Source organism: Pelophylax lessonae, assembly GCF_965119305.1.
Source record: "Pelophylax lessonae genome assembly, chromosome: 6".
NCBI lineage: Eukaryota > Metazoa > Chordata > Amphibia > Anura > Ranidae > Pelophylax > Pelophylax lessonae.
Window position 1 is genome coordinate 177,469,930 of NC_138773.1, and position 14,228 is coordinate 177,484,157.

A 14,228-nucleotide genomic window follows, 5' to 3' on the forward strand; every position below is an offset into this window, starting at 1 on the left:
TGTATGTGTACAATACCATTAACTAATTATTGACCTCCAATGATGAATAGCAAAAAGCATATCTAAAAAAGGAGAGTAATGCATTATTTTATATTAAAAAGAAAAACACTGCAGCTTCTTTCCTCCCACACTCCTGAGCACATTTCTTTTGTACATGACTCTGGATGATTCATAAAAATATGTGATGTATAAAAATTATGATTGAGCTGCTGACAGTGATATTGTGTAGTATCCAAAAAGAATAATTTCTATTGCTTTATTACAAAGCTATGATAACTCTTTACGTTATGCACTATTCACTGGAAGTGTATACTTGACATTTTAGCATGCCAAAATAATATAAAAAAAAAAAAAAAAAGTCATAAAATAATGTTTTTCCTCTATAACTGACTAGGTTTTCATTTTTACCATTTTAGCACACATGACTTTTCTATGTTTATATTTACTATCTAAAATGGAAACACTGAGAAAAAAATGTATTACAGCATCATACACATAAAATACTACCCTACTCCACTCTGTGAGACCACACTTTTTTAGCAATGCAAGGCAATACAGGTACAGAAGGAAAAGTACCCTTTGTTCTGTAGTGCAAGATATGGAAATGGCAGGCAAGTCAAAATCCCTTTCATCTTAAATCATACAGTCCAGGACACAGGCTGGATATTCAAAGATCCTGGGATATTTCCAAGCAACAAATGAGAAGGGTTGGCAACGACGAGGTAAACAGAACTGTGGCAACAGGCCCAACATCAACAAGGGTCACCAAAACCAAAAGAGTGCTGCTGCAAGAACTTTGCAACTGAAAGTTGCATCCACAGAGGCTTGAATGTCCACCTGGTAGAACTTGGAGAAGGTATGAACTGAAGACCAGGTAGGGGGTCTTATAAAGCTGGGAAACAGAGGTTTAAAATGTCAGAATGTCCAAGAAACACCCAACTACCTGGTGGAGTGAGCACATAAAAGCACCAGAGGGGTTTTAGTCTCTTGAAACTAGAGGTAATACACCACCATGCATCCACGGCTTTATTTGGTTCACATCGGCATCACCCCATATTACATATACATATACACACACACACACGTACAGTGCCTTGCGAAAGTATTTGGCCCCCTTGAACTTTGCGACCTTTTGCCACATTTCAGGCTTCAAACATAAAGATCTAAAACTGTAATTTTTTGTGAAGAATCAACAAGTGCGGACACAATCATGAAGTGGAACGAAATTTATTGGATATTTCAAACTTTAACAAATAAAAAAACTGAAAAATTGGGCGTGCAAAATTATTCAGCCCCTTTACTTTCAGTGCAGCAAACTCTCTCCAGAAGTTCAGTGAGGATCTCTGAATGATCCAATGTTGACCTAAATGACTAATGATGATAAATAGAATCCACCTGTGTGTAATCAAGTCTCCATATAAATGCACCTGCACTGTGATAGTCTCAGAGGTCCGTTTAAAGCGCAGAGAGCATCATGAAGAACAAGGAACACACCAGGCAGGTCCGAGATACTGTTGTGGAGAAGTTTAAAGCCGGATTTGGATACAAAAAGATTTCCCGAGCTTTAAACATCCCAAGGAGCACTGTGCAAGCGATAATATTGAAATGGAAGGAGTATCAGACCACTGCAAATCTACGAAGACCTGGCCGTCCCTCTAAACTTTCAGCTCATACAAGAAGACTGATCAGAGATGCAGCCAAGAGGCCCATGATCACTCTGGATGAACTGCAGAGATCTACAGCTGAGGTGGGAGACTCCTTCCATAGGACAACAATCAGTCGTATACTGCACAAATCTGGCCTTTATGGAAGAGTGGCAAGAAGAAAGCCATTTTTTAAAGATATCCATAAAAAGTGTTGTTTAAAGTTTGCCACAAGCCACCTGGGAGACACACCAAACATGTGGAAGAAGGTGCTCTGGTCAGATGAAACCAAAATCGAACTTTTTGGCAACAATGCAAAACGTTATGTTTGGCATAAAAGCAACACAGCTCATCACCCTGAACACACCATCCCCACTGTCAAACATGGTGGTGGCAGCATCATGGTTTGGGCCTGCTTTTCTTCAGTAGGGACAGGGAAGATGGTTAAAATTGATGGGAGGGTGGATGGAGCCAAATACAGGACCATTCTGGAAGAAAACCTGATGGAGTCTGCAAAAGACCTGAGACTGGGACGGAGATTTGTCTTCCAACAAGACAATGATCCAAAACATAAAGCAAAATCTACAATGGAATGGTTCACAAACATATCCAGGTGTTAGAATGGCCAAGTCAAAGTCCAGACCTGAATCCAATCGAGAATCTGTGGAAAGAAATGAAAACTGCTGTTCACAAATGCTCTCCATCCAACCTCACTGAGCTCGAGCTGTTTTGCAAGGAGGAATGGGCAAAAATTTCAGTCTCTCGATGTGCAAAACTGATAGAGACATACCCCAAGCGACTTACAGCTGTAATCGCAGCAAAAGGTGGCGCTACAAAGTATTAACTTAAGGGTGCTGAATAATTTTGTACGCCCAATTTTTCAGTTTTTTATTTGTTAAAAAAGTTTGAAATATCCAATAAATTTCATTCCACTTCATGATTGTGTCCCACTTGTTGATTCTTCACAAAAAATTACAGTTTTATATCTTTATGTTTGAAGCCTGAAATGTGGCAAAAGGTCGCAAAGTTCAAGGGGGCCGAATACTTTCGCAAGGCACTGTAGCTCACCAAAGTGAGTACACCCCTCACTTTTCATGTGATAACACTGAAGAAATGTAAAGTAGTGAGTGTACAGCTTGTATAACAGTGTAAATTTGCTGTCCCCTCAAAATAACTCAAAACACAGCCATTAAACTCTAAACCACTGGCAATAAAAGTGAGTACACCCCTCAGTGAATATGGCCAAATATGGCCCAATTAGCCCTTTTTCCTTCCCGGTGTCATGTGACTCGTTCGTGGGTACAAGGTCTCAGTTGTGAATGGGGAGCAGGTGTGTTAAATTTGGTGTTATCGCTCTCGCTCTCTCATACTGGCCACTGGAAGTTAAACATGGCACCTCATGGCAAAAAAAAATACTGAGGATCTGAAAAAAAAACGGTTTCTCTACATAAAGATGGCCTAGGCTAAAAGAAGATTGCCAAGACCCTGAAACTGAGATGCAGCACGGTGGCAAAGACCATACAGCAGTTTGACAGGACAGATTCCACTCAGAACAGGCCTTGCCATAGTCGACCAAAGAAGTTGAGTTCACATGCTCAGCGTCATATCCAGAGGTTGTCTTTGGGAAATAGATAAATGTGTGCTGCCAGCATTGCTGCAGAGGTTGAAGGAGTGGGGGGGGGGGGTCAGCCTGTCAGTGCTCAGACCATATGCTGCACACTGCATCAAAATGGTCTGCATGGCTGTCATCCCAGAAGGAATCCTCTACTAAAGATGATGCACAAGAAAGCCCGCAAACAGTTTGCTGAAGACAATCAGACGTAAGTACATGGATTATTGGAACCATGTCCTGTGTGTTCTGATGAGACCAAAATAACTGTATGTGGTTTAGATGGTGTCAAGCGTATGTGGTGGCAACCAGGCGAGGAGTACAAAAACAAGTGTGTCTTCCCTACATCAAGTATGGTGGTGGGAGTGTCATGGTCTGGGGCTGCACAAGTACGGCCGACACTGGGAAGCTACAGTTCACTGAAGGAACCATGAGTGCAAACATGTACTGTGACATACTGAATCAGAGCATGATCCCCTCCCTTTGGAGACTGGACCACAGGGCAGCATTCCAACAGAACAACCCCAAACACACCAATACGACCACTGACTTGCTAAAGAAGCTGAGGGTAAAGGTGATGGACTGGCCAAGCATGTCTCCAGACCTAAACCCTATTGAGCATCTGTGGGGCATCCTCAAACGAAAGGTGGAGGAGCGCAAGGTCTCCAACATCCACAAGCTTCGTAATGTCGTCATGGAGAAGTGAAGGAGGACTCCAGTGGCAACCTGTGAAGCTCTGGTGAACTCCATGCCCAAGAGGGTTAAGGTAGTGCTGAAAATAATGGTGGCCACAAAAATTATTGACACTTTGAGCCCAATTTGGATATGTTCACTTAGGGGTGTATTCACTTTTATGAGACACTGTACCTTCAAAAATGTTTTCATTGCTGTTTTTATCACAATAAAAATGTTGTATTTTTATACGTACATTAGTATTTGACTGTGGTTCTCACGGGCATATAAAGTACCTTTATCTCCTTAAATTTTATCTACATCTACAGTATCTCACAAAAGGGAGTACACCCCTCACATTTTTGTAAATATTTTATTATATCCTTTCATGTGACAACACTGAAGAAATTACACTTTGCTACAATGTAAAGTAGTGAGTGCATATAGCTTGTAGAACAGTGTAAATTTGCTGTCCCCTCAGCTGCTGTCCGCCGAGTAGGCGTGGTAAAGCTTTTTCTTGCCTAGTGTCCAACTCCTGTAGGGGGCAGCATAACCCAATGGTTAAAAGATTCTGGAGCTGTGTCCATCAGCAAACGAAAGAGAAAGGTTTTTTTATACTTAACATATCTCTTAGTACTCATTGGGGCCTAGTCAGATGGAGGAGAATCAAGGGCGACAATTGCAAGGCTTTTGCACACAGCAGAAGTGAGCATATCAACACTGACAAGCATACTGCGTGAAGCCATAGCATCAGTTGTATAAGGGCCTGGGGGAGAGAAATCTTCTGTGGCCTCCTGTAACACTGCCTCTGGGTCCTCTTCATTCCCTTTAATATCTACATCTTCTAAAGGAGGCATTTCACCTACCGACTCCAGTAGAGATGGCAGGGGTGGAGAAGGGGCTTGGTGATTTTGAGCTCTGGACAGTGATGGCTGTATTAAAGCAATTGTCTGATACAAAAAAAAAAGTCTGACATAGTTGAAAAATTTAAAAATAGTCTTCTTAGTCAAATAGGCAGCTTGTTGCATGTCTAATGTAGAGCTAGAATCACACTCAGAGACCGGTATTAAAATAAGCTCCTGCTCCTGACCACTGAACTTTTGACACAGGTTCCCTTACACCTGGTTTCCACCATTGCTATAATAGAGGGTATTGCCCTGTGGGGTACTCATGCAGTAGGGTGCATATCCAAATGGGGTATGAGTGTCTATGTAGGAGTACACAGCAGCCTAGGTGTCGACCGTCCTATAGTGAAGTCCCAGTGGCAAGAGAAAGTGCCTGAGCACCTAGGGCTCTAGGTGTAAGAAGTGGTAATAGTGTGCCCCGTGGTGTGATGCAATACCAAGTCATCTATCCGAGGCTAGAAAAAAAAAAAAAAAAAACATGCACTAGTCCAGGGCTTGACAAAACACAGGCGCCAGGTCGCAATGGCGACTGGAAATCGCACCCTGGCGCCGGGGTTATACTGCAGCAGTGGTCGGGATCCTCCCATGTGGCCCACCTGCGGGTGTGTGGACCAGCCCAGGGCTGGCCAATGATTGAGGTCGCGGATTTGCGGCCTGCTGGAGCGGGACACATGCTCCTATGTGCAAACCGGCGGTCTCTGGTGGACGGTGCTGTGATGAGTGTGGCTTGCTCTCACTGCCTGTCCACCTCCGACATTATCTTTCCAGGTTGCCAGGTGGGCTTGATTGGTCACCCTTTCCTTAGTGCCGCTGAGTAGACGGGGAGTGCCGTCTATCAGTACCACCTCATCAGTGCCACCTATCAGTGCAGCCTAATCAGCGCCGCCAGTCAGTGCCCATCAGCGCCGCCAGTCAGTGCCCATCAGCGCAGCCTCATCAGTGTCGCCTGCCACTGCTACCTCATTAATGCCCATCAGCGCAGCCTTGTCAGTGCCACCACTTTTTTTTTTTTTTTTTTTTTTAATCACTTGGCGCCAGGCATGAGCAATTCCGATTGCCTGACGCCCCGGACATGCAGTTCTGGGTGCTGGGTAGGGGATAAAAAAAAACTGGCTCCTAACTTTTTTAGCTGGCTCCTAGATTCTAAACAAATTTGTCAATCCCTGTACTAGTGAAAGAAATGCCAGACCAAAAGGATAAGAGAGTCCAAATTTATTAAAATTATAAACTAAATGCGCGGCCCTAAACAAATAAAGTGCTCATAACCCTATAAATCATTTATACTGTAAACAATATAAAGTGCCCATGGGAATGTCAACATAAATGCTAGTGTAACAATGTAATAGTAAACACTTTAAAAAACTGTACACAAACTGTAAAGTGCAGCTACTGACAATGTGCAAAAGTCTGAATCGGGTGCAAAAACTGCTTCACCTCAGATGACTATGAAGTATCAAATCTTCATCACCTCAGATGACCAAGTATTAATGCTCCAGAGTGCTCCTTTAAGAGTGCTCACTCACTGGTATATGTTGACCTCTTATTTTTAATACAAAGGTCTAACTGGGCTTGTGATGTAAAGTCCTCGTCCTCCAACACAGTGGTCCTCAACTCCGGTCCTTGGGGCCCACTAACAGGCCAGGTTTGCAAGATAACTAAATTACATCACAGGTGATCTCATTTGCTGCTCAGGGATTGCAGTATTCTAGTCTGCATCTCCCCAAGGTAATACTTAAAATCTGGCCTGTTAGTGGGCCCCGAGGTCCGGAGTTGAGGACCACTGCTCTAACAGATCATCAGAAGAGATTATAGGGGGCGAGAATCCACAAACCATCCTCCGATTTACTCAAAACAGGGAAGAGATAGAGCAGGGAACATATCATTGCCTACCACTTTATTTAAAAATTGCCCATAAATAAAAGAAATGCACTCACTGTATTGCCCCTCCGGCACCCGGAACAACCAGCCCGACTAAACAGTTATGGTAATGCCACTGTTCCGCTAAGCCCTGTTCTATGTAGGTAAAGGAAGTCCTAAAAGTCCCACATCACAGCAAAACAAGAAGGTGGTGTATGACAGCCTGAGCCTGGGCTCCAAACAAGCCACATCCCACCTCTGCGTTTAATCAAAGCAGTGGTCTTCCTGAAGTAGCCTCTTGCCAAATTATCTAGTATCCGATACCATTCCTTGGTTTACACTGAAGAAAACAGTCAACGCATTTCCAACTTCTGTGTAACAACAAACATCTGTGAAATTACAAATTTATTTAATTTCATCTTTAATTGTTTTATTTCAGGAGCATTTATTTTAGTTATATGTATATTGGTATAATTGTTTGTATGGACAGGTAGCATCTGATAATAATAGTTCCAAAATTAATCACACACTATTTTTTTCCATCTGGGATTGTTTTTTTTTTTTTAATTTCTATGCATGTATACATGTATGTATATACAGTATGTTTGTATTTATGTATGCACGTATGTGTGCACATATACAGTATATATATATATGTTTTCCATGATTTTATATGGTTTTTAAACATAGTATTATACACCAGTTACATTTGCCTTTATATTATTAAATAATATACATTTTATGGTGTTTTGTTGTAGCCCTGATGAAGGGGGAGTTTTTTCTGATCCCTAAAATGTGTTGGCTGATTTTTAGTGTAAATCAATAAATTAATTTGGACTCCTATCCTTTGGTCTGGTCCTCCTTCCATTGGTGCATGTTTTTTTTTCCAGTAACCTGCTGGGTACTCAGAGGATGGTAGCCCTATCTATTGTGAGCTGCCTAACTTGTGCCAGCAAGCTCTGAAAAATGTTCCTTTTTCCTTCTCACTACTTTGTATGAACTTTCTTCAAAATTTTAGCACCTCTTTGATGCTTTTTTCTTTATTAGAATCCATCGGAGACAAACCTCAGAATGGTGGATATTTTACTTCCAAGTTTGAACAGATTAACACTCCATACATGAATAATTTTCAAAACACAAATCCTGGTTTCCTGAGGCTAGAGTTCTAGAAATTAATACTATTCAGGAAACATACAATAAGTGAAGCTACGTTATAGGTCCAATACAAGGTTGAACCTGTCCTACTTGTCTATGTCACTGGTTCCTATTTAGTGTCCAGGCTCTAACCCACGAGGGGTCTTGGGGGTCTGTGGCTAACTACATGCATTGCACTTAGTGGTAAGTGTCAAGGTGAGCGCCTAAGCAGGATCTAGCGCCTAAAGCAATGTTACAGGCTGTCCCCCTGATGTGGGGTCCAGGTTTTGCTTCAAGGTTTCAATGAGGTTGCACCAATCCGGGTACACTGCTTCTATTGTTGTATTAGAAAACAGTGTGGAGTTGACTGAAGAATCCAAATAAAATAATACACTTCTTAAGTACTGAATCGCTCGTGTAAGGGAGAAGAGGTCAATCGCCTAAGGATACTAACAAAAATGGAGGAGACCTGGAGAAGGATAGGGTTATGGGGATATGCCCAGGGGGCATGTCTAATCACTTGAGCGTAGCAGCCTTTAACCCAGGGTTTATGAATAGATCCAAATATTTACATCTGAACTGTGAGCTCGAAGAAACCCTACAGCCCCAGCAAAGGAGACCTAAAACTGAAATGTGCCTTCAAGGTCATTGTGGCATTGTAAGTTTACAATGCCACGATGGGCTTGAAGGCACATCATTTTAGGTGCAAAGTGTGCATTGTAAGCAAGGAGCAATCCATGCTACAACCAGGGCTTCTGTTAGAAATCACGGGCCCCCCCCCCGAATATATCAAGACGTTTTTTTTACTAAAATCATTATTAGTTGACACAAACATAGCAAAGGACCTGTGTGAATTTGAATTTATTATTGGAAGATTTTCCCTCCATTACTTTTCTAGGGACAACCCAAACTTTGGGATTTTCTTTTACTTTTAATGATAATAGTAAATAGGACAAATAGAGAGGGTGAATCTCCCTAACGGGGGCACAGACAACAATACAATCGGACACATGTTCTAATCACTCTACCCTCTATCCAAAACTAAAAAAGTTTTTCCCTTTAGTTAAACTTTAAGATTTAGATATAGAATTTTCCCTCACTTTCTTTTCTGATGAAAATAGTCGCTATGACAAACAGTGAGTGAATCCTTCGGCAGGCAACCAAACAAATTAGATGAAACATTTTGGCTGGAGATTACCCAGAACAGTTAAATTAATAAATTACAAATGCAGAATTTGGTTTACAACAAAAAAAGCTTACCTGATAGACTTTATGAAGATTTATTTTGTGGGTAAGGCTCTTGTCAACACACAGATTTGCAAATTTACGACAGGTCTTTCTTACATTTAGAATTAGATCTGTACTTGGAATATAGCTAAGAATGTGTAACAGGATCTCATCAGATAAGTCAGTTGGGTTAATACAATATCCTTCTAACTTTTCCTCAGTATGAGCCTAGGAGAATAAAATATTGCAATTGAAATTACAGCAAATACAAGATGCATATGCAAATACAGAATGAGAAGTATACAAGGGAGGACATTTATAAAAATTCTATTGTATAGTTAGGCAATGCTAAAAACGGAAGCTGCAAGATTGATTAGAGCCAAAATGTATTAATAGATTGCGGTTTAAAGCGTCAAAACACTCAGATCATAAAAAACTAATCAATAAATGCTGTATTACAAGCTGTTCATACTCAGTAACTATGACTTTTTGTTTCTAAGCTGACAACTTAAAAAAAGTGTTACTAAAGTCAGATTTTTTTTTTTTTTTTTATTAAAATAACAAGCATGTTCTACTCACCTACTCTGTACAGTGGTATTGCCCAGAGTGGCCCCAATCCTCCTATTCTTGGGTCCCCGGGGGCAATCATGGCTCCTCCTCTTTTTTGTGTGTCCCCATAGCAAGCCGTTTGCTATGGGGACACACAGTGCATGCTTGCTCCCAATCTGTTCGTCTATGGGGCCACTTCCTCTTCACTGCATTTGATTGACAGCAGCAGGAGCCAATGGCTCCTGCTGCTGCTTGAATGCTGTGTGAAGAGGAAGAAAGGGGAGAACAGATGCAGCCATGCAGAACGCTGATATCTCTTTTCTCCTCTCTTTCCCTTCACACAGGGAAGAGGGGGTACAGGGAAACTGAAAACATCTTTTACCTTAATGCAAGCAATGCATTTATGTAAAAAAACATTTTTAGGTTTTGTATCACTTTAAAAACTTTTCTTTACTTTTTAGTTAAAGTCCAAGATAAGTAGAGAAAATTTGCAGAAGTCAAGAAAACGCTCTAGCGTCTTCAGTGGTCTTATGCCATGGTATACCCTGCCAAGCTGAGAATCATTGCAAAAGGGGCAAGCTCACTTTTTGAAACCTTTTTGGCATCCCGTTGGCTTGACAATAATGAGAACAGTCATTGCCACCAAAATGTAGATGGAGAGGACTGACATCCATCCCATATTCACTTCTTTCTGGTATTACCTGTGGTGCAGTACCCTACCTGAAACATATGCCACTCCTATCTTGGGGATTGTTAAATATGTGAATTCATACAAGAGGTGTAGTTTACATGTGTTAACCTGGTGTTGCCATGTTCAGGGACCCCACGGTTTACAGCCCAGCTGCAACTATTAGCTTGTTATTTCTTCAGGAGCTTCATCATTGCTTCACTAGCTTCCCAACAGCCATGAATGTCTGGCCTTCCTCCTGCTTTTCAAAATTACCCAGCTTGGCCTGTCCACCATACCCTACCTGCAATAACCAACTGATTTGCAGGAAGAATCTCTCATTCATGGTTATGCCTAGTTGGGATCCTCTCCTGCCACCATACCTTTCCACCCCACCACGAGGAACATACCTATTTTATCATGGAATGTTCATTGCGTGTATAATCCGTTGAAACTGTCTTTGATTACTGCCTGTCTCTGCAAGCTTCGCCCTGCCATATTTGGGCTCCAGAAGACTCATTTCACCAGTAATACCCAGTGTGGTTTGCATTATTCCTGCATGTGCCATGCGTACCACTTCACGCACACATCTTTCTTCTTTAGAGTGAGCTTGCTGGTCCACTGTTCATTAGATTTCCAGGAGAAAGACTCCTTGTTAGATGCTGCTGGACTGTATGTCTTTATATACTGTAAAATGTAAACCCTCACATATGTCTTAGCAGGTGTATATATTCTGCTACCCCTTTCTAGGGGGGCATTACAGAAAACATCATACCTGGTTAATAAACCTGGGGTCCCCATATTGATCATGGGGGACTTCAACTGCTACCTTAACCCTCTTTTGGACAAACACCCACCTATGTTCTCGCCCACCTGCGCTAGGGGCATGGTTTTAACACGCATCCTGGTGGATGTGGGTAGGCTGGCTCTCCTATACATAACAATTATCCTATTTTTCTAAAACACATGCCCTTGTCAAGGATAGATCTTCGTGTTGATACTTTATCTGTGGCTTCTTAAATATTCAAGGTTGAATATCTCTCCCGAGGTGTGTCTGACCAATCTACCCTGGTGGTATGGCCTACAGCTTAATGCTTTTTGGTGGCGGTTATTCCCCTCCCATGACCACAATGAACAGTACATTACTACTTTTTTCTTAAGTATGACCAACCAGCAAGATCCTACTCAGAGTTGGAAAGTGTTTGAGGTTTTTGTTGATGAGGACAAGTGCCACTTTCGCACGACCTTGGCCCAGTGGTGGTGGGGGGTATTGGGGAGGGTGACTTATCACAATCTGGAAGCAACCCCCCCCTCCAGACACACACATAAATCAGTTAAAAACTGAATTTTGTATTTACTTGGGTTGTCTTAGTGTATCATTAACATTTGTTTGATGATCTGAATCATTTAAGATTATGCAGCTAAAAAGGAATCAGGAAGGGGGCAAATACTTTTTCACAACACTAGAATTCCAAGGCTTTTAAAATATTACCACATATTGATAAGGATACAGTGCCTTGCGAAAGTAATCGCCCCCCTTGAACTTTGCGACCTTTTGCCACATTTCAGGCTTCAAAACATGAAGATATAAAACTGTAATTTTTTGTGAAGAATCAACAAGTGGGAGACAATCATGAAGTGGAACGAAATTTATTGGATATTTCAAACTTTGTTAAATAAAAAACTGAAAAATTGGGCATGCAAAATTATTCAGCCCCTTTACTTTCAGTGCAGCAAACTCTCTCCAGAAGTTCAGTGAGGATCTCTGAATGATCCAATGTTGACCTAAATGATTAATGATGATAAATAGAATCCACCTGTATGTAATCAAGTCTCCGTATAAATGCACCTGCACTGTGATAGTCTCAGAGGTCCGTTTAAATCGCAGAGAGCATCATGAAGAACAAGGAACACACCAGGCAGGTCTGAGATACTGTTGTGGAGAAGTTTAAAGCCGGATTTGGATACAAAAAGATTTCCCGAGCTTTAAACATCCCAAGGAGCACTGTGCAAGCGATAATATTGAAATGGAAGGAGTATCAGACCACTGCAAATCTACGAAGACCTGGCCGTCCCTCTAAACTTTCAGCTCATACAAGGAGAAGACTGATAAGACATGCAACCAAGAGGCCCATGATCACTCTGGATGAACTGCAGAGATCTACAGCTGAGATGGGAGACTCTGTCCATAGGACAACAATCAGTCGTATACTGCACAAATCTGGCCTTTATGGAAGAGTGGCAAGAAGAAAGCAATTTCTTAAAGATATCCATAAAAAGTGTAGTTTAAAGTTTGCCACAAGCCACCTGGGAGACACACCAAACATGTGGAAGAAGGTGCTCTGGTCAGATGAAACCAAAAATCGAACTTTTTGGCAACAATGCAAAATGTTATGTTTGGCGTAAAAGCAACACAGCTCATCACCCTGAACACACCATCCCCACTGTCAAACATGGTGGTGGCAGCATCATGGTTTGGGCCTGCTTTTCTTCAGCAGGGACAGGGAAGATGGTTAAAATTGATGGGAAGATGGATGGAGCCAAATACAGGACCATTCTGGAAGAAAACCTGATGGAGTCTGCAAAATACCTGAGACTGGGACGGAGATTTGTCTTCCAACAAGACAATGATCCAAAACATAAAGCAAAATCTACAATGGAATGGTTCACAAATAAACATATCCAGGTGTTAGAATGGCCAAGTCAAAGTCCAGACCTGAATCCAATCGAGAATCTGTGAAAAGAACTGAAAACTGCTGTTCACAAACGCTCTCCATCCAACCTCACTGAGCTCGAGCTGTTTTGCAAGGAGGAATGGGCAAAAATTTCAGTCTCTCGATGTGCAAAACTGAGAGAGACATACCCCAAGCGACTTACAGCTGTAATCGCAGCAAAAGGTGGCGCTACAAAGTATTAACTTAAGGGGGCTGAATAATTTTGCACGCCCAATTTTTCAGTTTTTTATTTGTTAAAAAAGTTTGAAATATCCAATAAATTTCGTTCCACTTCATGATTGTGTCCCACTTGTTGTTGATTCTTCACAAAAAATTACAGTTTTAGATGTTTGAAGCCTGAAATGTGGCAAAAGGTCGAAAAGTTCAAGGGGGCAGAATACTTTCGTAAAGCACTGTAATTACATCAAACTGCTATTTTTTAATATTCACTACTAGATAAAATGGTCATAAGACTATACATGCATTGTGTAATATATTTTTTCTCTCTCTCGCATCGCATGCTTACATATTATATATATATATATATATATATACACACATACACATATACATACATATATACACATACATACATACATACACACACATATACATACACACATATACATACACACACACACACATACATACACACATATACATACACACACACACACACACTCATATATAAATATAGGGAGGAGAGGCTGCACATTTAATAGGCAAATACATGTAAATGTACAGTACATACAGTAATTTCAAGGCTTTTTAATTTTACCACAATCCACAAAATTACATCAAACTGATCTCTTCATACATAAATAAATTCACTCCGATAAGATTATACTTTAAAATGTTGATAGGCAAAAACATTTATCGCTTTCTTTTTAAAAAAAAACAACTATATTTTATTGGAAATTTGTGGCAGTTATAATTTAGGTCATAAATTAAAAGTATGAGTTGGTGAACACTTTAGTATATCTTTAGTGTATCTTTTTTTATCAGCATTGCATCCTCCCACATCCCCTTCCGTTGATCACAGGAAGCTGCTGTCATCTACAGTGAATGCATTTTTTAAATTTACTGTATGTGCAGCTGCAACTCAAGATAAAAAATACCAACAGTAATTTCAACTAGTCCATATGCAAGTTTACTTGTAATTTTTGTCTGGAGTGGTATTGTTCTTACTAAATCTTTTATTTATTTATTTTTTCAATTATATACAATCATCATGTCATGTAACATATACAT

At 40.8% G+C, this 14,228-nt stretch overlaps 1 protein-coding gene across 1 annotated transcript in view; it reads right to left on the reverse strand.

Annotated features, from left to right (window-relative positions):
• The window catches only part of FBXL18 (F-box and leucine rich repeat protein 18), a 181,571-nt gene that overhangs the window by 133,470 nt on the left and 33,873 nt on the right, over positions 1-14,228 (reverse strand). The window contains exon 2 of the mRNA XM_082261931.1: positions 9,081-9,275. Coding sequence (XP_082118057.1) covers positions 9,081-9,275 — 195 coding nt within the window. The remainder of the gene's footprint in view (positions 1-9,080; positions 9,276-14,228) is intronic.